The sequence below is a fragment of the Podarcis cretensis genome (genome assembly GCF_951804945.1).
Source record: "Podarcis cretensis genome assembly, chromosome: Z".
Lineage (NCBI taxonomy): Eukaryota > Metazoa > Chordata > Lepidosauria > Squamata > Lacertidae > Podarcis > Podarcis cretensis.
In genome coordinates this window covers 2,211,242-2,233,734 of record NC_137184.1, presented here as the reverse complement: position 1 = coordinate 2,233,734, position 22,493 = coordinate 2,211,242, and the positions used below count along the sequence as shown (strand labels likewise).

Here is a 22,493-nt window from a genome sequence, read left to right as displayed (position 1 = left end):
GTCTCCTCTAAGTATTACTGGCAACAGGATACAGCCTACTATCTGTGAAGGAGAAATGCCCTGCCTGCCATCAGCTGTGATAACTAAGTGCAACCACCATGCCCAGTGGCAGTGTACTCTTGAGCACCAACAACGGAAGAGCATGGTTCCTTAGGGTGTGTTGCAGCCATCTTGGAGGTAATTTGGCCAACCACAGCCAAACCTTTGATCTAGTCCAATAAGGCTCTCTGCTACTTTTAACTGACTGACTAAGCCAGTGTGATGCTGCAGCAGCAGCAGCAGCAGCAGCAGAATCAAAAGAAGAGACAAGAGCAAGCTAATGCAATTCAAGACTACATCAGCAGAGGTCTAGTGTTCCAATCAGGGAAAGTGCGGTAGCAGTAACACTCTTTTCTGCCTTGGTCTGACCACCAAGTCCTGTGTCCAGTTGTGGACACCAAAATTTAAGAACAACATTGGAACAGTCTCCCTTGGGAGGTTGCAGACTCTCTTTCATTGGAAGCTTTTAAGCAGCCATCTGTTGTTGATGTTTTAGCTGAGATTCCTGCATGGCATGGGGTTAGACTAGGTGACCCACCAAATAAATCGCCAGGACCAGACGGGATCCCTGGTGAACTTTTAAGGCACAATCCAGATTGGTGGGCCCTTCTATTAGCCAATTTATTCACTTTAATTGGCAAATTTGGGGTACTACCAGATGTTTGGCTAAACTTCATCATCACTCCTATATTCAAAAAAGGTAACCCAAAGCTGCCTGAGAATTACTGTCTGATATCTGCCAACCTAGCAGTTTGAAAGCACGTCAAAGTGCAAGTAGATAAATAGGTACCACTCCGGCAGGAAGGTAAATGGCGTTTCCGTGCACTGCTCTGGTTCACCAGAAGTGGCTTTGTCATGCTGGCCACATGACCCGGAAAAACTGTCTGCGGACAAACGCCAGCTCCCTCAGCCTATAGAGCAAGATGAGCGCTGCAACCCCAGAGTCGTCCGCGACTGGACTTAACTGTCAGGGGCCCTTTACCTTTACCTTTTAAGTCTTCTAACAATCCTTGGTAAGACGTATGCCTGACATTTGGAAAAGAAATTTAAGGACTGGATGACATCTAATAAGATCCTCAGGCCTGAACAAATAGGCTTCTGCCATGGCAAATCCACCACTGATCATTGCATAGTCCTTTCACATCTCATGGAAAAATACATGGAAAATGGAAGGAAGGAACTTTACGTGGCCTTCCTAGAGTTAAAAGGAGCTTTTGACACAGTCCCCTGTGATCTGCTTTGGTGCAAATTATATAAAATGGGAATTGACCAACGCCTGCTGTTTCTAATTCAAAAATTACATACCGCTACATTCTGTCACATCAAATGTAACCCCCAAGGCGAGTTGACAAAAAGTATAAATATAACCAAAGGAGTAAAGCAAGGATGCGTCTTGTCCCACTTATTCAATCTTTTTTAAAATGACCTGGCTCATCACTTTGAGGATGTAAATGGACATCCACCGACACTAGGCCAACATAAAATAAAACTGCTTCTATATGCAGATGATACCACAATACTTTCTCAGACCCAGGTCGGTCTTAGAAGACTTCTAAATTCGTTTTCTTCCTTCTGCCAGATCAACTCCCTGGGAATTAATTACGAAAAATCTAAAATCGTCAAACTGTCAAATGGAGGCTAGATAATCACCCCATTGACCAGGTAAAATCCTGTAAATAACTAGGGATATCCTATCAGCCAAATTTAAACTGGACAACACACAGACACCAAATGATCATCCAAGCAAAATGCACCACATCTGCAATTCTTCACTTTTTCTTCCTCAGAGGCAACCATATGGACTCTGCTGCTATAAAAATTTTTAATGCCAAGGTTATTGTATGGTATTCCAATTTGGATACAAGCATTTAACAGAGAAATTGAACAAATTCAAGTGACTTTTCTTCGTAAGATCCTTGGTGCCCCTAAATGCATAAGCTACTTAACCTTATGTGCTGAAACTGGTCAACATCTGATGGAAACCAATGCATGGCTTACTACAATCAAGGCCTGGCTGAAAGTCCACTTTAGAACAACATCTAATTCCTTTTTAATCTCTACGCTTGAAAACCGTATTGCATCTGGATGGTATAGAGCAATTCAAGATAAAATCTGTAGTTTGGGCATTGCTCTTGAGAGCCTTGAAGCATGTGATGAAAATTACATATTCCACACAATCAAACAGCGGCTCTACGACCACGAAAGACAGCATTTGTTACCTCATACTCCGAGATCCTGTTCTCTGCAGGCCTTAGGGATCACAACACATTATGGAACCTATGCCAAATATCTAAAGGACCTATTACTCCCTTCCCACCGAAGAGTCTTTATGCCTGCGAGACTAAATGCCTTCCCCTCTGCAGTGACCACAGGTAGATTCTCACATATTCCACATCAAACCCATCTGTGTGCCTGCAACCAAGGAGAACCTGATTCAATCTCTTGGATTGCTCTTTACACAGTAAACCTCACCAACTGATGCTGAGCAAAATGTTGGGCCTTGTTATGTACTGAAGTTCTCACCCTGGGCCAGCAGGGGAATACTGTAGATAGTTATGCAAATGAAGGATCGAAAGTGACGTATAGTGATTGGATTTGTAGAAAGTTGCTACAGTAACGTTGTACTGGAGCTCTATATAAGCAGGCTGACTGAGCCCTTCAGTTTAGTTCTGTCCTGGCCTCTGAATAAACAAGAGCTGTTTGAAGAATCGCTGTGTTGTCTGATATGTTCACCCACAACTTAACAGGCCCCTAGCCTAAAACTCTGAAAAGAAGTAAATTGAGGTCTCTCCTGGCAGATCGGGACAAAGGTATTACTGTTTTAGTAGCTTCATTTTTAGCCTTAATTTTACCTGAAAGGGTTCCCAACAAACCATCCTTTTGGGAAACAGAGAGGGTGAAGCAGAAAACCTAAGTGCACACAATCACAATGTGACTTTATGATCCTCACAGCTTCACCCTTGCCCCTTTTAATTATCCCAGTGACCTGAAATGTTTTATACTGTGATGCCAATAAAGGTATTTGATTTGACTAGATGGCCCTTGGGGTCACTTTCAACTCTACAATTCTATAATTTTATAACAAGCTGGAGTGTGTGCTGAGGAGGATGACAAAGATGATCAAGGGTCTCGAAACCAAGCCTTAAGAGGAATGGTTGAGGGAATTGGGGATGTTTAGCCAGGTAAAGAGGAGATTGAAATGAGATACAATCGCCGGCTTCAAATATCTAAAGGGCTGTCACATGGAAGATGGAACAAGATTGTTTTCTCCTGCTCCAGAGGGTAGGATCCAAAGCAATGGCTTCAAGTTACAAAAATGGAGGTTCTGACTAAACATCAGGAAGAACTTTGTATTTGACAGTGGATCAGACTCTCCTTCACTGGAACTTTTAAAGCAGAGGTTGGATGGCCATCTGTCATGGATTCTTTAGTTGAGATTCCAGCATTGCAGGGGGTTGAGCAAAATGGCACTCAGGGTCATTTCCAACTCTACCATTCTACCATTCTATGGTTTTAATATTATAAAGGAAAAGCCAAATCAAAAGCATTTTGTGTGTGTAATAACCTGAACTTCCTCTTGGCTAAACAACGCTATTTCCCCACCGTCTGAACCATTTCCTGAGACGAGCTTCTAATGCAAGAACTTGAGCAAGGACAATTGAAGTCACAGGCTCAAGCAGATGACTGTTCTTGGGCGGGGTTCCCTTCGTTTTTTTGAGTTGTAAGAGCTTGTGGCGTGAGTCTTAGTTAGGTGCGCATGGTGGTGACTTTTTTGTGTGTCCCAGTGCCCTTTTTGAACTTCCTTAAACTGTAACTGGGGGAGATGTGTTTCTCTATTTCAATTTTGCCCACTTTCTGATAGTTGCCAGCTTCATTTCTCTACAATTCTACATTAGCTTTAGGTTATATTAGTTTCACTCATGGAAATTTGTCAGTAGCTTACAGGAACATTTTTCCTAATATGCACTTTTTGGAGAGCAAGCACCTCCTAATATTATGCCTTGTTTATATTACTGTCCACCAACACAAGCAATTTTGCACACATTATTTGGCTCGAGAACTGCATCCAAAAATTCAGAGAAGTGTGAATTTCAAGGGATAACTGTATACTGCTGAACAGTACACACAAGTTACAGGTAGGTAGCCGTGCTGGTCTGCCGTGGTAGAAACAAAATTAAAAAATTCCTTCCAGTAGCACCTTAGAGACTAACTAAGTTTGTTATTGGTATGAGCTTTCAGAAGCGTTCATGCACATGGAAGCTCATACCAATAACATATTTAGTTGGTCTCTAAGGTGCCACTGGAAGGATTTTGTTTTGTTTTGTTTCGAGTACACACAAGAGCTTTCTCCATTGTTCTGTGGCTGTGCCTTGTGAAAACCAGATCTTGCCCACTAGAGAAATGAAACTTGCTTAAGCAAAATCTCTCTTCTGATTTTCTGCACATCTGATAACTTCACTGATTTATTATTTATTTTGTAAAATGTATACACCATCTGAGTGCAAACAAAACAAAACCCCTCAAAGGTTTATGAAAAGCACGAAGCATTAACATTACCAATAAGAAAGATGAACAGAATTAACTAAAAACTTTTGAAAAGTTAAAATAACAATAGACTAAAAACAGACTAAAACTCACATCAACTTCCTTAACATGTGAGTAGGCCTGCCTAAACAAAATTGTTTTTAGCAGGTGCTGAAAAGCGTACAGTGAAGGTGAATGTCTGAAATCAATGAGGAAGAAAAGATAACATAAGATAAAATCCCATTCAGCAGGTAAGATGGGATTTTTGCCAGGATGAGCTGCAGAACAAGAAAAGCTGTCAGCTTTGCCTGGGGGCAAATATTTGGTACACAAGCGCATCAAAATACGGGTCAAGAGAAACTGTGTATGAGCCCTTACTTCACATACTGGTTTGCCAAGTGCAAAATTAAGCTGAACAGGAAAGATCCCTCCCAATAGTTATCTGCAAGCCGGAAGAAACTGGAGGTAGAGAAGACTTCATACATGGGGAGGTGAGGAGGTCCAGGAATAGTTGCTGGATTGCCTCAAACTTTCTTAGAGACAGCCCAAAGCTATAAAGGTAAAGGTAAAGGTACCCCTGCCCGTACGGGCCAGTCTTGACAGACTCTGGGGTTGTGCGCCCATCTCACTTAAGAGGCCAGGGGCCAGCGCTGTCCGGAGACACTTCCGGGTCACGTGGCCAGCGTGACATCGCTGCTCTGGCCAGAGCCAGAGCCAGAGCCAGAGCCGCACACGGAAACACCGTTTACCTTCCCGCTGGTAAGCGGTCCCTATTTATCTACTTGCACCTGGAGGTGCTTTCGAACTGCTAGGTTGGCAGGTGCTGGGACCGAGCAGCAGGAGCGCACCCCGCCGCAGGGATTCGAACCGCCGACCTTTCGATCGGCAAGCCCTAGGCGCTGAGGCTTTAACCCACAGCGCCACCTGCGTCCCTAAAAGCTATAGTAAGCCCCAAGCTATAGTAAGCCCCAAGCTATAGTAAGCCCCAAATCATAGAATTGTAGAGTTGGAAGGGAACCCCAGGGATCATCTACTCCAACCCACTGCAATACAGGAATCACATAGTTCTGCTTACTCTCTAATCAACACATCTTGAGGTTTAGGGCACATAATACAAGTAGATTGCTGTGGTGGTGGTCGTTTAATAAAAGCATTCTGCTTCTGAGCCCAAAGACTCCTACCCCTCAACTAGTAGAAAGTAAAGGTAAAGGGACCCCTGACCATTAGGTCCAGTCGTGGCCAACTCTGGGGTTGCGGCGCTCATCTCGCTCTATAGGCTGAGGGAGCCGGCGTATAGCTTCTGGGTCACGTGGCCAGCATGACTAAGCCGCTTCTGGTGAACCAGAGCAGCGCACGGAAACGCTGTTCACCTTCCTGCCGGAGTGGTACCTATTTATCTACTTGCACTTTGACGTGCTTTCGAACTGCTAGGTTGGCAGGAGCTGGGACCGAGCAACGGGAGCTCACCCCGTCGCGGGGACTCAAACCGCCGACCTTCCGATCGGCAAGTCCTAGGCTCTGTGGTTTAACCCACAGCGCCAAATAAAAGGGCTTTAACTACCCCCAACATCCTCACACTTAGGGGCTAGTAACCAGGATAGACAATGAGTTCAGAATTCTCTACATCAGCCTCTGGAATTCTATGTCTCAGGCGGCTGCAGTGGTATTGGCCACAGGTGGCAACATAAATCCACAGTGAATCAACAACTATTTTGGATAATGCTGGTCCTGGGAATGGATCCTCCAGAACACAGAGGCAGTCTACCCTCGTTCCAGCTGCTGCCTGCCTGAATCCATATATTGTGCAGGCTCCCTTCTGCCCCTCAGAAGCTGCATGCAATCATTAACAATACTCTTCCAAATTTATTTAATTGCATGATTCCAGCAACCCTTACAATAACTCTGCAAGGGTGACCTATGTTATTATCCCTATTCTGCAGATGCAGGGGTGAGTGGACAAAGCGCTACAGGAATTATGCCTTGACAAAAGACAAAGGATGAATTTCAGGGGTGTGGTGAGGAATGTGAATAGCTCATTCTCCAGATTTCACAGTAATAGCGTAAGTCCTGAGTTGCAAGCCAATGCCGTTGTGGGTAAAAGGCTTTGATTGCACCAAGACCTTTCTCCTCTCATTCCACCACTTCCCTTAGCCTCCCTGCCCCCACAAAAAAAGGGGTTTCTCTCCTTACCGTGAATCAAACCAGCTGTCCAATGACAACCCCTTTGGTTCTTTATTCGCAAATTCGTATCTGTAAGTAGATAAAAAGAAACTGAGAAGCCCTGGAAGCTTGAGATTTTCTGAAGCCACTGCTGTTCTACAGCTGACCGGAAGCAGAATTAAATGGCCAGCCCTACATGGCACTTAGGAAAGAGCTGTATTATTTGGTAAATTATCTTTTCCCATGCCAAGATCCTCCACAGTCCCATTCAACAAAGATTCCACTACTCCATGTAACTGTACCTTTGATTAGTAGCTTCCAGCTTCTCAATCAAGCCATAGCCTCCCTTTTCGCAGCCAGAACAGCAGCTGTTTTGTTATCTAATCTATCTATCTGTGGTAAATGAATTAGATGAAAAGGACAAGACTAAAGGTCTCCCTTAGGAACAGCAGGACTGACCAAGAGTACTGTACACAGTGTTGCAGGAATTTATATATAGGTTGGGAGGGGGGGGTTGCCCCTCCAGCAGATATCATGCACATGCAGCCCACTACTAAGATCAGCACAATCACTTTTGTGACTTTTGTGATTTGTCCCCACAAAACACTTCATCATAGTTTCTTCCTATATGTTCAAAGGGCCTCTGCTGCACAATACCAAATGTAACAATGCACTGATAAATGTATCTATGTACTGGTTCACTGGGAAAACTTCAGAAATTCATATAGACATGTGAGCTCAGCTACTCAGCAGACAGGTAGCCGTTCCAGAAATAACAAACTCAGATGAAGACAAAAGGGTGTGATTCACTTGGCTGGGAAACAGGGAAATGTAAATATCTCTTTTGTTACACTTGATGGGTGTTTTGTGGAGGGCAAGGGGAACCATGGGGCAGGGTCCAGGATGCTCAGATTACTGCCACCAGACCTCCCCTTTCATGATGTAACCATGATGTATTAGTGATGTAGTTTGGGGGGGGGGGTAACATGGGGATGAGCAGCTAATAAAAGTTTGGGTTCTCTTATGTTCGGGGCTTCCATCTTGTTCCACCTTGTGGCAGGTGGGAGTCCTGTTGCGACAGTCTTCAATAAAGACCAAGCCTACTGGCTGCTGTTTTGCTCTGGTATTCCTGGCTGGTGTCCTTGTTTTTTGTCCAAGGGAGCCCTCAGATTTCTCTGAAGCAAGTAACTAGCCTCTTGAAAACAAAAGGCAGGGACCAAGGGTAACAACTAATTATATGGGCATCACTAGAACCTTGCCAGTCTACACTGAACAAGCCGGGTCTGCATCTGCACTAAATCATAAGGGCCTCAAAATAGCCTTTATAGAACCATAGACCAGGCTTCCTCAACCTTGGCCCTCCAGATGTTTTGAGACTACAATTCCCATCATCCTTGACCATTGGTCCTGCTAGCTAGGGATCATGGGAGTTGTAGGCCAAAAACATCTGGAGGGCTGAGGTTGAGGAAACCTGCCATAGACATACTTACTTACTTACTTATTAAATTTGTATACCACCCGTCATTTGCAGAACTCAGGGCAGTTCACAATATAAAAATACAATATGAGCACAAAATATATGATAAAAACAAACAACACACAAATCAACAACTCCACCTCCCCTGTACTGCCTCCCACAAATACATTTAAATAAAAGGGGTGTTTATCAGCCAAAGGCCTGGCTGGAAAGGAATGTTTTTGCCTGGCACCTAAAGGTGTATAACGAGGGTGGCAGGCAAACCACCTTGGGGAAATGTAGTTGGAAAAGGTCTAAAGGGTCCCAGAGTCTCCTGTTCCTGAACCAGTCTTCAGTATCAGGGCTGAGTGCTGGAATATATAAAGCAAGGGAAGTACCTCTGAGCTTATGCAGAGGGCCGGCCCAAAAGCCAACAACCGAATGCAGTCTCTGGATTGGCACATTAGCTCAACATGCTAATACGTTAAAAGTCCCAGTTGCAGTTTGGTTTCCTGTATGGCTGGCCAGCTTTGGCCAGTATGGAAAGGGCTTGCTGATTTCAGTTTTGGCTCATATAAATATATGGTCCTCTTACCTTGAGTTAAACCAGTTGCTTATGGCCAGCCACTGCTCTGTCTGGTTTTTCAACTGGGAAATCTTTAGGCTTCTGTATATGTAAGGAGAAAACAAAAAGATACTTGGAAGATAAACCTGGAAGGATGTGTTCAGGAGGCTAGACCTAGTGGCAACAGCCTGTTTTCTGCATGCAGAAGGCTCCAGGTGAAACTTAGGAGATCTCCAGTACCTGGGTAGCACCCAGGGGGCAACTGCCAGTCAGAGGAGACCAGGCTTTCCCCTCCAGATGTTTGGAGCTGTTACCCAAAACATCTGGAGGCCCCAGGATTGCAAATACTGGTTCTAGGCAATGCCAGGGTAGATGGAGCAAACTGCCTGACTTGATACAAGGTAGTTGGTGCAGATGGGCCCGTCAGGTTGTCAGCAGAGGGATGGAGACACACAAATTGTGCTTCCTGGCGGAGCATATTTCTATCCTTGGCAGAGTGGCATAGCTCAGCTGACACGGCTCCGCAATGTCCCAAGCAAGCAAACAAGCGGCCTACACCTCCAGACATCTCATTCTGCACAGACAGCTGTGGGCAAAATCTGACACCTGGGCCACTTTCCCCAAACTAAGTAAAGGTAAAGGGACCCCTGACCGTTAGGTCCAGTCGTGGCCGACTCAGGGGTTGCGGTGCTCATCTTGCTTTATTGGCTGAGGGAGCCAGCGTACAGCTCCCGGGTCATGTGGCCAGCATGACTAAGCAGCTTCTGGCGAACCAGAGCAGTGCACGGAAACGCCATTTACCTTCCCGCCGGAGTGGTACCTATTTATCTACTTGCACTTTGATGTGCTTTCAAACTGCTAGGTTGGCAGGAGCAGGGACCGAGCAACGGGAGCTCACCCTGTCGTAGGGATTCGAACCGCTGACCTTCTGATCAGCAAGACCTAGACTGTGTGGTTTAACCCACAGCACCAACCACATCCCTTCTCCAAACTAAATAGGAATAAAAAGCAGCGTCAGAAGGCTGTGTTTATGGAGGAATTGCTCCTTCTATCCCCTCCTGCTATCCACCAACAGCTTTTCTGGAGGGGGGAATAATATTGGGGGTGTTTGCCTGTGAACGGAGAAGCATACTGGGTGTGTGTTAGCGGGTAAAGGGCAAGAGAAGAAAAGGTAAAGCGGCCCCCTCCCCCTTAAATTGAACCTGCCATGGTGGCTTTTTATTTAAAATGGACTTCTGGAAAAAGAGGCAGACAAAAATCCGTGTTGTGGCTAATTTGTTGCCATGCCTCCTTCCTGGGACATGACACAGAATGGGGACCACCCAGGCTATTGGATTTTGTACACAGCTGAGAAGCAGCAGGTGGTTTTGTGCATTTGGGACACAGCATCACCAGAAACAGTTTGATGTTGCAGTAGGGCACAAGTAGAAGCTGTCCACACCTCCAGCCCGAGGGAAGAGCTGTGTGGCAGGACTCCTGGCCTTGAACTCCTGGCCCAGACATTGGCACCTGTATTTGCGCCAAGATCTGAACTTGGGGGTGGTGGGGTGAGGAAGGAAGGAAGGACCAGATCTCCTGGGTAGGGGTTGCTCTTCAAGACAGCCAAAATATATGTTGACAAAACTGTACAACAAAGTATTATCCTTTTGCACAGGTCTATGAGCTTGCTTTCTGCCTTTGCCCTTCTCATCTCCCCTTCCTCGTGTGCCATGTCTTTTAGGACAAGGACTGTCTTCATAAAGATTTTTGGAACACTGCTCCAAGATCCTGTTTGGCTAATGAGTAGGGTAGCTTTAAAAGAATCATTAAAAGACCCCCCCTTTTGCCCAAGAACCCTGGCAACCATGAGCAAGACAGACCTATGAGCAAGACAGAGACCCCTCTGCATGTTGTCAGCGGAAGGAGCTAGCAAAGTAAAGATCAGGTGCTTACCTGTTCTTGTACATCCATGTTAATGTTCCGCCACTGCAAAAACAGGAATAAAATGTTATGTATTTCCTTGCAGACTTCTTGTTATATCACAAAGCTGGAAGGGCGGTACAGCCCTCTTGAGAATAAATCCCCTGTTGTGGCTAACACGATCCTATGTTGAGCAAATCCACACATGTGTGTGCAGGATCAAGCCCTGAGGATTGTCCTCGTGCCCTTCACCCAGACCAGCAAGCCACCTCTTAATTAGAAGGGCTCAGTGGTACAGCATCTCCTTTGCATGTAGAGGGTCCTGGGTTCAACACCTGCCATCTCCAAGTAGAACTGACCTGAGACAGGGAAATATTCTTCTCTGTTGGAAACCCTGGAGAGCTGTTGCCAGTCAGTGTGGACAATACTAAACTAGATGGATCAACCGGCTGCACACAGTAAAAAGCACTTCTTCTGTTCTCCTATGAACATAATCTGTTCTCAAGTTCTGCCCTGCTAAGGATCACATCTTGGATACATTCTTCGTGTGTCGGGCTATTTGTTGAATATTCATTAACGTTTTAATAATGATATTTTATTTCCATATTTCAACAATTTGATAGTTATATATTTGTGTTACGGAAATTACGGGGGGGGGGGCACGTCTTTAAAGTTAAATTTACAAATATTATGCCTGAATGTATCCTTTTAACTTGACAGCTCAGGGAAGTTACCTAGCTTTAAAAATAATACAAAATCAACTCCTTTGCCAGCTTCCTCCATTCCAAAGCTATGTAGCAATGATGTAGCAATGATGCTGTACAAACTGTATTCTGGGATAGGATGGGAAACTTTTAAAAGTCCTTGTCACCCCATCCTCGGGGTTCAAATTTCCTATTTGAACCTGTTGCGCAATAAACTTTGGTCTACAGCTCCAGCTCCAGTTGGTGGCTGGACTCTTCCTTTATTCCGCAGGGACCCGCGGGCTCTGCCCGACGAGCTGGGTGACTGAGCAGCCTCACACCTAGATTTTTAACAATTTGACAACCTGGCATAGCATTTAACCAAACTTAGATTTCCACTCTCAAGAGAGGAAATGTGATGGCGTGGAGTATGTGGCAACTAATGAAAATTCATACCAAACCCACCCCACAACTGAAACAAAAGTAATCAGGCCTGGGCCTCCTCTCCTTCAAATGTCACCTGGGGGCAGCCATTCCATCAAACTGTCTCACTAGGAAGGATGGGAAGCCATAGGGTTCATCCCATTAAAAAGGTAAAGGTACCCCTGCCCGTACGGGCCAGTCTTGACAGACTCTGGGGTTGTGCGCCCATCTCACTTAAGAGGCCAGGGGCCAGCGCTGTCTGGAGACACTTCCGGGTCACGTGGCCAGCGTGACATCGCTGCTCTGGTGAGCCAGAGCCGCACACGGAAACGCCGTTTACCTTCCCGCTGGTAAGCGGTCCCTATTTATCTACTTGCACCCGGAGGTGCTTTCGAACTGCTAGGTTGGCAGGCGCTGGGACCGAGCAGCGGGAGCGCACCCCGCCGCAGGGATTCGAACCGCCGACCTTTCGATCGGCAAGCCCTAGGCGCTGAGGCTTTAACCCACAGCGCCACCTGCGTCCCCTTGTTCATCCCATTAGCTTTGCTCAAAGCCCACCTCCACTAGGTAAAATTGTTTAACAACTGGTACCCATTTTACTTTTTCCTCTCCCCTCCCCTGCCCCTTTCCCCTTGCAGGTCATGTTTCCTAAGACTGTAAGCCTTCAGGGAAGAGGCTATCTTGTTTTAATTCAGTGACTCTCAAAGGGCGTGTCATGTGCCACACTGTGTGGCAGGAGAGGATGGTAAGTGTGGCAGGAAGATTCAAGGACAATCCATATTACTGGGAATTTTCTTATGTAGCCGCATTGATTTATACTTTCTGAATGTCCCATTACCATATTATAAATTAGTTGTGTTTTATGTTATGAATCAAGCACCGCTAGGAGTTGTTTCTTTGTGTTTTCCAATGCATTTCTTACCAATAAAAAATTCAGTGTGGCAAGCAAACTTTTATTCTGAAACTGTCGCCCAGAGAGAGTGAGAGCCACTGTTTTAACTGATAGCATGAAAGCCATCCTGGGAGCCTTTTCAGCTGAAGAGTACAAATGCTCAAAACGAAACAAAACAACAGCACTTGTGGTTGCAGGCTGCTCTCTGCATGGTAGTGTCAACCATTTCTATAGGACTTGGGGGAATGGGTTTGACAAAGTGCTTTAGATACATCATGTCAGACTGACACTTCCTGTGAAAAGTCAGGCTGGACAGCTCTGTCTATGTCCAATCCTCATCATATTTACATGTAAATTCATGTAAAATTCATTCCATCTCATTTCTGCATTATAATCTGAAGAGTTTTTATAAAAATGGTTTTATGACAAAATGTATTTAAATATGTATTTCATCTCAATTTACACGTTTCTAAGATTTGGGCAATGACAGGCCTAGACAGCATCTTGAGAAGTAGAGACATCACCTTGCCAACAAAGGTCCATATAGTTAAAGCTATGGTTTTCCCAGTAGTGATGTATGGAAGTGAGAGCTGGACCATAAAGAAGGCTGATCGCCGAAGAATGGATGCTTTTGAATTATGGTGCTGGAGGAGACTCTTGAGAGTCCCATGGACTGCAAGAAGATCAAACCTCTCCATTCTGAAGGAAATCAGCCCTGAGTGCTCCCTGGAAGGACAGATTGTGAAGCTGAGGCTCCAATACTTTGGCCACCTCATGAGAAGAGAAGACTCCCTGGAGAAGACCCTGATGTTGGGAAAGATGGAGGGCACAAGGAGAAGGGGGCGACAGAGGACGAGATGGTTGGATAGTGTTTTCGAGGTTACCAGCATGAGTCTGACCAAGCTGCGGGGGGCAGTGGAGGACAGGAGTGCCTGGCGTTCTCTGGTCCATGGGGTCACGAAGAGTCGGACACGACTAAACGACTAAACAACAACAAAGATTTGATTCAATTTAAATGTATTTTTGTTTTGTTTTTGAGCTGAAAACTGCACTGCAAAATTCAGAGAAATGTGAAATTGAAAGGGACTGGTACCTCGGGTTAAGTACTTAATTCGTTCCGGAGGTCCATTCTTAACCTGAAACTGTTCTTAACCTGAAGCACCACTTTAGCTAATGGGGCCTCCCGCTGCCGCCGTGCTGCAGCTGCACGATTTCTGTTCTCATCCTGAAGCAAAGTTCTTAACCTGAGGTAATATTTCTGGGTTAGCGGAGTCTGTAACCTGAAGCGGATGTAACCTGAAGCGTATGTAACCCGAGGTACCACTGTATTAATGATCCATGCCTTGGTGCACGTTAAGCCAGTTTGTTTAAAAACTGCCGATTAACCTGGCTGGTGGGGGAGGGGTTTGGACAAGATAGCTGGATCCCCAGTTAAAGTCCCTCATAATTTTCACTTGCTGAAAGAGCTTGAAGAAGGTCAGAAAGGACTAGGACCCTCGTACCTAAGGGGCCGCCTCTCCTGGTATGCCCCACAGAAGACCTTACGGTCCGCAAATAACAACATCTTGGAAGTCCTGGGCCTCAAGGAGATTAGACTGGCCTCGACCAGGGCCAGGGCCTTTTTGGCTGTGGCCCCAACTTGGTGGAACACTCTGCCTCATGAGACCAGGGTCCTGCTGGATCTGACATCTTTCCGCAGGGCCTGCAAGACAGAGCTGTTCTGCCAGGCCTTTGGTCGGGGTTCAGTCTGACTTCACTTTCCCCCATAAGAACTTGTATGAAAGTGGCCTCACAACTTTTCTCACAGACTCATATAAGATCAGTATAGACAGTTAGGCATGGTGGGCATTTAAGGTCCCCATCCCAAATTTGCAGGTTGCCTTCTGATTGGATTTTATTCTGATCCTGATCTGATTTTAGGATGTATTTTAATTGATTGCCTGATTTTATGTTAGTGTATTATACATTTGATGTTAGCCGCTCTGAGTCCGGTTTTGGCCAGGGAGGGTGGGGTATAAATAAATAAATGTATTATTATTATTATTATTATTATTATTATTATTATTATTACTAAGCACAGTAAGCTGGGGCCTCGAAGATGACGAAGACATGACACTCACAAGGTGGACAGACCTTTTTATTGGGCCACCAAGGACAAATTATGAAAACAGAATACACAGCTTGAAAGCAGAGTGTGGACCTAAATATCCAGAAGCACCCTCCAACAGTTAAGATTCATGACTAAAATTAATATGAATGGAATAAATAATTCCAATGGAATGGTGGGTGCACGAAGCCTACCAGAGTTAGCAAAATGGCAAAATTCTTGTAGCATTAAAGTTGTGCTTCCAGAGCTAAGGTATCTAATGATGTCCAAAAAAATAAATAAATATGAATCTTCTACAACCTCCAGAAGAACAGATTTATAACAATTAATTTTAGCTGAATCCCAAACTTGTCTTAAACAACTTCTACTTATGTTTAATGTCTTGATTCGCAATGCAAACCATCAATGCATTAAGACTTTCTGCTCTGGCTACTTGAAAGAATTAATATATGTAATATGCAAGACCCATATGTTTTCAGGCACAATCAGAGAGAGAAAAGGCAGCACAATTATTTTTCCTCTTTACCAAGGCACTATAATTTTAAGCATAGACTTGAAGTAGCCCAGAATTGGAGCTCCGGTGTTTTCTGATGAAAGCAGCCCTATTTAGGGAAGTTTTAAGGATTGATGATTTTTTGTTATGTTTTTAGATATGTTGTAAGCCACCCAGAGTGGCTGGGAAAACCCAGCCAGATGGGCGGGGTATAAATAATAAAATTATTGTTATTATTGTTATCGCCTTCTCAATCCGGCCCGTGGATGGTCTGGGAATCAGCGTGTTTTTACATGAATAGAATGTGTCCTTTTATTTAAAATGTATTCCTGGGTTATTTGTGGGGTCTGCCTGGTGTTTTTACATGAGTAGAATGTGTGCTTTTATTTAAAATGCATCTCTGGGCTGTTTGTGGGGTATAGGAATTCGTTCATTTTTTCCCTTCAAAATATAGTCCGGCCCCTCAACAAGGTCTGAGGGACAGTGGACCAGCCCCCTGCTGAAAAGTTTGCTGACCCCTGTCCTAAACACTTGCTTCTTGTAAGAACAGTACATTCTAACTGATTTCCAGGATGCCAGGATCTCTTTTCCTACTTACCTGTCCAGGTAAGCAAAAACTGCCAATGATAATATTGCCAAGAAGGAAATCGATAGCAGAGCTGTCTTCCCTCTGGAGAGTGTCATCCTTATCAGAAAGAAAAAGAGGAGATGTTTGCGAATATCTTCGCTGAGAAGAGTTCAGGGAGAGCCTGGAAATGTTTCTGGCCTGAAATGTGACCCACCCTCACGCCACCCCACCCCCGAGTTGGTTATCATTGCCAGACAGAAACCCTGGAAGGGTCAGAGCACTCACACGGAGGCTATTCTGTGAGTAGGGATAGAAAGTTCTGCCAATTTCAGTTACAGTGGTGCCGTGCAAGACGAACGCCTCGCAATATGGAAAACCCGCTAGACGAAAGGGTTTTCCGTTTTGGAGGCGCTTCGCAAAACGAATTTCCCTCTGGGCTTGCTTCGCAAGACGAAAATGTCTTGCGAGTTCCTGCGGGTTCCCCCCCTTTCCCCCCCTTTTCCTAAGCCGCTAAACCGCTAATAGCGCTAATCCGCTAAGCTGTCAATGGGCTTGCTTCGCAAGACGGAAAAAACGCTATACGAAGAGCCTCACGGAATGGATTAATTTCGTCTTGCGAGGCACCACTGTATCTCGTTTTTTTTTTCATTTTTCCAGTCTTAAATTCAGTTCTCCACATTTCTGCAGCAACATATATGTATTTTAATGCAAGCTCTACCTTAGCACATGCATTTTTGTGAACATTTTCTGGTTGGAGAACTGCGGCACAAAATTTGCATGAGTACAGATTTGAGATGCTCTGTTTCAGGTTTAGTAATGCTTCAGGAAGTGTGAATATGGTAGCTTCAGCTTCAAATGCAAACCCATCTCAGGCAGAGTTTCCCAGGAAGAGAAAGGTGTGACTGTCAAGGTGACCTAAGCCTTTAAGCACCCTCCCCTCTGACTCACAGTGCAGAGCTCTGCATGCTTGCAGAATAAATCCCCACTGATTTCAAACTGCAGTTTATTCCCTAGGAGCATGCAAAATGTTGTGCAGTCTTTTAAAAAAAGTTTGTCACTGGGCAAACCATTTTTTGTAGAACTATATCCAGCTCTGCTTGCTTGTTAAATATATATATATATATATATATATATATATATATAGATAGATATAGATATAGATATAGATATAGATATAGATATAGATATAGATATAAAAGGTAAAGGTACCCCTGCCCATACGGGCCAGTCTTGACAGACTCTGGGGTTGTGCGCCCATCTCACTTAAGAGGCCAGGGGCCAGCGCTGTCCGGAGACACTTCCGGGTCACGTGGCCAGCGTGACATTGCTGCTCTGGCGAGCCAGAGTCGCACACGGGAACGCCGTTTACCTTCCCGCTGGTAAGCGGTCCCTATTTATCTACTTGCACCCGGAGGCGCTTTCGAACTGCTAGGTTGGCAGGCGCTGGGACCGAGCAGCGGGAGCGCACCCCGCCGCAGGGATTCGAACCGCCGACCTTTCGATCGGCAAGTCCTAGGCGCTGAGGCTTTAACCCACAGCGCCACCTGCGTCCCCATCATTCATATATATATATATATATATATATATATATATATTACTGCTTCTGTAGAACAAGCATTCTACAAAATGAAGGAAATAGAAATTTCAGGGAAAACAGTTACTGAAAGATTGGAAAAATAATTAAAATGGGCCAAAAATTGATTTAAACACGCCAGCAGACTACATATCTGGGTAGACTTGTCTAAACAAAAAGCCTTTTGAGCAGGCACTGAAAAGGAGGAGTACAGTGAAGACAACTGCCTGATGTCAATCTGAAGGGAGTTCCAAAGGGTATGTCCTGCCATGCTAAAAGACCAGATCCTTACAAACGCAGAATGGTATTCTGTAGCCACTGTTAATAGATCAAGGCAGTCAAGTGGGAGTATATAGGGTAAGACCATCTTGCACGTAAACTGGTCCCAAAGATTTTAAGGGCTCCATTGAATCTGGCCCAGTAGCAAATCAGCAGCAAATGCAGATCTAAATATGAGGATTTGGGGCAGGCACTTACTTTGGTTTTGTTGTGTGGATTTTATCACCTGAGAGGTCAGCATCAATCTTGTGGTCTTTAGGTGCAAGTAGCAATGCTTAGCTTCTGGTTCTAAAAAGAAGGAATAAAACAGAGTTGTTACAAAACCTCTTCTAGGTTCTCACTTCAAGGGAAGCCCCATGGACCAAAGGTCCAGCCCGTATAGATGTTGTTGGATCCAGCTCCCCATAGTGCCAGCCTGCTGCCTAAGTCCCCTCCTTTCCAGGGTTTACATACATACATAAAATTTATTACGGTCAGAGACCAGCTTGAGAAACACAAATGGGACTACAATCCCAATAGCAAAACAAACATTTAAAACAATATAGAACAATGGATTTTAAGTTTAAAAGTGTGATAGACATAAGGTAAAAGGTAAAGGTACCCCTGCCTGTACGGGCCAGTCTTGACAGACTCTAGGGTTGTGCGCTCATCTCACTCTAGAGGCCGGGAGTCAGCGCTGTCCGCAGACACTTCCGGGTCACATGGCCAGCGTGACGAAGCTGCTCTGGCGAACCGGCACCAGAGCAGCACACGGAAACGCCGTTTACCTTCCCGCTATAAAGCGGTACCTATTTATCTACTTGCACTTAAGGGTGCTTTCGAACTGCTAGGTGGGCAGGAGCTGGGACCGAACGACGGAAGCTCACCCCACCGCGGGGATTCGAACTGCCGACCATGCGATCGGCAAGTCCTAGGCACTGAGGTTTTACCCACAGCGCCACCCACGTCCCACGTGATAGACATATAATCACATAAAAACTTTAAGATAGACTACCTTAGTCGCCCGTGGATCCGAGTTTGGGAATTTTCTTAACAAACTAGATTGAATTGGGGGATAGTCTACGCCTACAGATCTGTGAGCAGAATCTGGCGACAATCCGGGTCGTTTTGTGGTCTTTGCCTAACAGGAGGAGATCGAATTTTTGCTTTACTGGGAGGTCAGCAATCCTCACCAGCAGGGGGTCAATGGTTTCTCTACGTGCCTCAAAAGGGACATCTAAAAAATATGTGTGCAGGGCTTCCTATGTTCCCCAATGGACAGGCGCAAATTCTCTGGTCATATGGGACTTTTTTAAAGGATCCTTCCAAGACCGGCGAGCGCAGAGCTGAGCTTCTGGCAAGTGTAAAAGCCCTTCTTGCATTTTTGGATACAAGAAAAAAGAGATATGCTGCTGGTGCAGCTATATATCTCTCAATTTCTACAATTTTGTAGTTGGGGCACCTTAAGCAGTCCTGTTGTCTCTTGGTGTCAATAATTCTTTGCCTAACCATTGCTTTTGCTTGGCCCAAGCCCAAACCTAGAAGGTCTTGAGGGGCAAAATCCAGTTTCTGAAGAGTGTTCAGGACTGCTGTCTGCCAGCCTGACTGGAACTGGTCGCCAGGGTTAGGGTTAGGGTTAGGGTTAGGGTTAGTTTTCCCTCTCTGCGCAGCTAACCAAACTGCTGCTAACCAAACTGGAAAATCAGTTAAAATTAAAAGATTTTGAAGAGATAAAGGAACTAGTAACAGACTGGTTACAGTATTTTCAGTTGAATGATATCTTCAAGATAGATAAAAAGAGAGGTTTTATGTTGGGTTGAAATAAACGACAGACAAGTGGTGGGTGTCATCTGGGAGGCATCTCCCGAGCATGTTTCGGGGAGTCTCTTTTATTGAATATTACAGCATTGCTACATATGTGCTCGTTGCTGATTGGTTAACACAAGTACAAAGCAAAGGTTACCTATTAATCATCAATAGATTAAAGGCTGGGAAAGGGAGCACAGAACTAGACAGGCACGAAAACCTCCTAATTAAATTATAACTAGTGATTAATACAGCAAGACCTAAACAATTACTAATGATTGATATAGCAAAACTTAAAAGGACGTAACAATCTCATTCCGTAGATGTGATCAACTATGCATTAAGAACAAGTCAGAATACCATGTTTTCGTGAACTCAGTGTGAACGGAACATTCTAGGGTGATAAAGAAATGTCTCAACTTAGAACGGTTTGTGCAGAATCATGTGTACTGTATTAGCAAAGCTTCCCTTCAGTTTTAGTTATGAGATATCAAGATTCCAAAAATAACTCCTAGAAAATAATATCAAAACTCTATCCAAAAAAATATATCTTGCTCCTAGAATGGTGTACAAAGGATGAACAGGTTAAATCGACTATGATAAACTGGACAAAGGACTTAGGGCATAGCATACAAATGGCAGATTGGGAGAGGCTAAGGAGAACAGAACTGAAATTCACAGCGTGTTGTACGCTGAAAGAAAATTCTGTTAAAATGATCTGACTCCTACTAAGTTATACAAAATGTATAGAACAAGCTGCAATATTTGTTGGAAGTGTAAAAAAAAAAGGAGGGTACCTTTTATCATATGTGGTGGTCATGTAAGATAACAAAGTCTTTTGGGGAATTGATATACATGCCTAAATATCCTTTCGTTTACATGCCTAAATATCCTTTCATCAGCAGTTCTGGAGGAAAGACATAAATCCCTTGCCATGAATGCAGGGGCCCCTGGCACTCTGGAGAGGTCAAATTGGCAGCGCATGTCCTCTTGCCAAGATCTATTCAAAATCTTTATCAAACCCCTCTTATTAAATCTGCCAGGACAATCAGACTGCTAGAGTAGAACAGTCTGTAGAGCATGAGACTCTTAGATCAGACCCTCGTGGTCCCTTCCATCTCTACAATTCTAAGATTTTACTCATTTCAGATCAAAATGCATCTATTGCTTTCAGAGTGGCCAAATTCTGTGCTGTAGCAAGCAAATCTCCCCAGGAACTGACCTTTAATCATTTTCCCCTTCGGTGTTTGTGACATGACCGTAACTTTTATCATGTTGCTGTTTATCTTAGTTTATTTTATGCTACTTTTATTTATTTTATTTTACCACATTGTAAACATTTGTGCCTCATTTTTCCACTCTTTAGCTTTTGACCATAAATCCAATAAATATTTAATTTTATTTGCATGTTCGCTTGTTTATATCCAGTAAAAGTTGCCAACTGATGAGAGGGGAGCAATCCTTAGCTTGCTTTTTTGCCTTTAACAGCAGCTTGATCTGCAGAAATTATGCAAATGAAGTTCTTCACAACACTGACTTCTTCCATATGTATGAAGGGCAACCTACTTTTAGAGAGCAGAATGGTGGTTGGGTGAAAAGCTGACAACCCAGTATTAAATTTCACTATTTTTTGCTTTTGTAGAAATTTGGATAATGCCACCAAATATGAAAAGGAAACCAAAGCAAACACAGCATTTCTGTATCCAAATCGCCAATTATCTGAGACATCAAGGACCTACACCTTTGATTTCCACCCTCTAATGTCGTGTTTCCTAAATGGTGGACCCAGGAGGTCCACGTAACCCACACAGGGGGTCCATGGTACATCAACTGTCCAGGACATCCCATTTTAGGGGATCATGAGAGCATGGTGCCCCCAACATGAGCAAGATCACAGTGCTCCAAAATACAAGTTTTTTTGGGGGGCCACTAGGTGGCGCATCGGAAGATGGCTGACAATAACATCTCTCCGACCCACACGAGGTAATTTGGAGGCTATGATGGGGGTAATTAGCCTCCTTAACCCCCCCAGGATTATGGGGGGGACGGCCCTTGCCTGCTGTGCCCTATACCACCCCCGAATTTGTGGGGGTGGGGGCACTAGGCACAAAGCCCTCCTGTGGGATTTTCGGCACTCCTCGACGCCGTCCCCGATTCGCGCCGCTGGTTGCAATGATCTTTAAAAGAAATAATTTGGACATGATTAATTGCACATACATCAAGGAAAAAGGGGAGTAAATACTGCTGACAGAAGAGATCTCTGATAACAAGACAACAATAAAATACGAGAAGAACGTCAAGATACGGTAATGACTGAGGGGGGAGGGGGGGGAAAAACCTGCCTCTACCTTTTTATGTGATTTAACAAGAATCCCCCTCCCCTAATGAGTCAGAAATTAAGGACTTTAGCTGTGGATTTAAGGCTGTGTGGAGATAAACTTTCGATCCAAAGCAATGTTTCAAGATGAAGCTGGAAAGCTAAGAGTTTTGGAGTGACGCAGTCAGAACGGGAAATCCACACAGGATTATTACACTTGCTATCGGCTTAAGGAGACTAACAGAAGAGATCGTAAAGGAAAAAGAGAAATTATACGAACAAGATATGATGTGGCAACACCAAGATAAGACTGGATAGAATTATGAACTTTGTTTGGACTGATTGGGACTGATTTGGACATTAACGCAGTAATAAGAAGATGATCTGAATTCCCCTTTGGATCTTGAAGTATGGGTTCCCCCAACAAAATTTAAAAATTTGGCTTTGTAATTCGGAATTTATATGATGTGATTTAATTTGATGTGATTGGCCAGTTAATAAAAATTATTAAAAAAAAATAAATACAAGTTTTGGAGCACTGTGCTCTTGGACAGGTCATATAAGCCATGAGGGAGTGCAACCTGGAAGATGCACAGCCCAGCTTTGCACTGGGACAGACCGGAGGGTATGGTGGCGCAATTCACATAACAAAAACCAACAATGAGATATCAACATTTTCAAAATTAGGGTCCATGGCTTGGCTTTTTAAAAACAGGAGGTCTGCAACACT

At 44.4% G+C, this 22,493-nt stretch overlaps 1 protein-coding gene and 1 pseudogene across 6 annotated transcripts in view; one reads left to right on the top strand and one right to left on the bottom strand.

Annotated features, from left to right (window-relative positions):
- GLT6D1 (glycosyltransferase 6 domain containing 1) overlaps window positions 1-22,493 on the bottom strand; it is a 55,513-nt gene that overhangs the window by 16,665 nt on the left and 16,355 nt on the right. For 4 of the 5 annotated variants that reach the window (XM_079962213.1, XM_079962215.1, XM_079962214.1 and 1 more), the window contains exons 2-6: window positions 17,860-17,949; window positions 15,840-15,926; window positions 10,677-10,709; window positions 8,775-8,846; window positions 6,754-6,813 (exon numbers count right to left, since the gene is read on the bottom strand). In XM_079962213.1, coding sequence (XP_079818339.1) covers window positions 6,754-6,813; window positions 8,775-8,846; window positions 10,677-10,709; window positions 15,840-15,925 — 251 coding nt within the window. In that variant the 5' untranslated portion in view covers window position 15,926; window positions 17,860-17,949. The remainder of the gene's footprint in view (window positions 1-6,753; window positions 6,814-8,774; window positions 8,847-10,676; window positions 10,710-15,839; window positions 15,927-17,859; window positions 17,950-22,493) is intronic. The other variant, XM_079962216.1, reaches the window with a different exon arrangement.
- On the top strand, window positions 14,697-15,168 carry LOC307207937 (ubiquitin-conjugating enzyme E2 variant 2 pseudogene; annotated as a pseudogene). Its single transcript has one exon. The product of its transcript is annotated as a ubiquitin-conjugating enzyme E2 variant 2 pseudogene (transcript).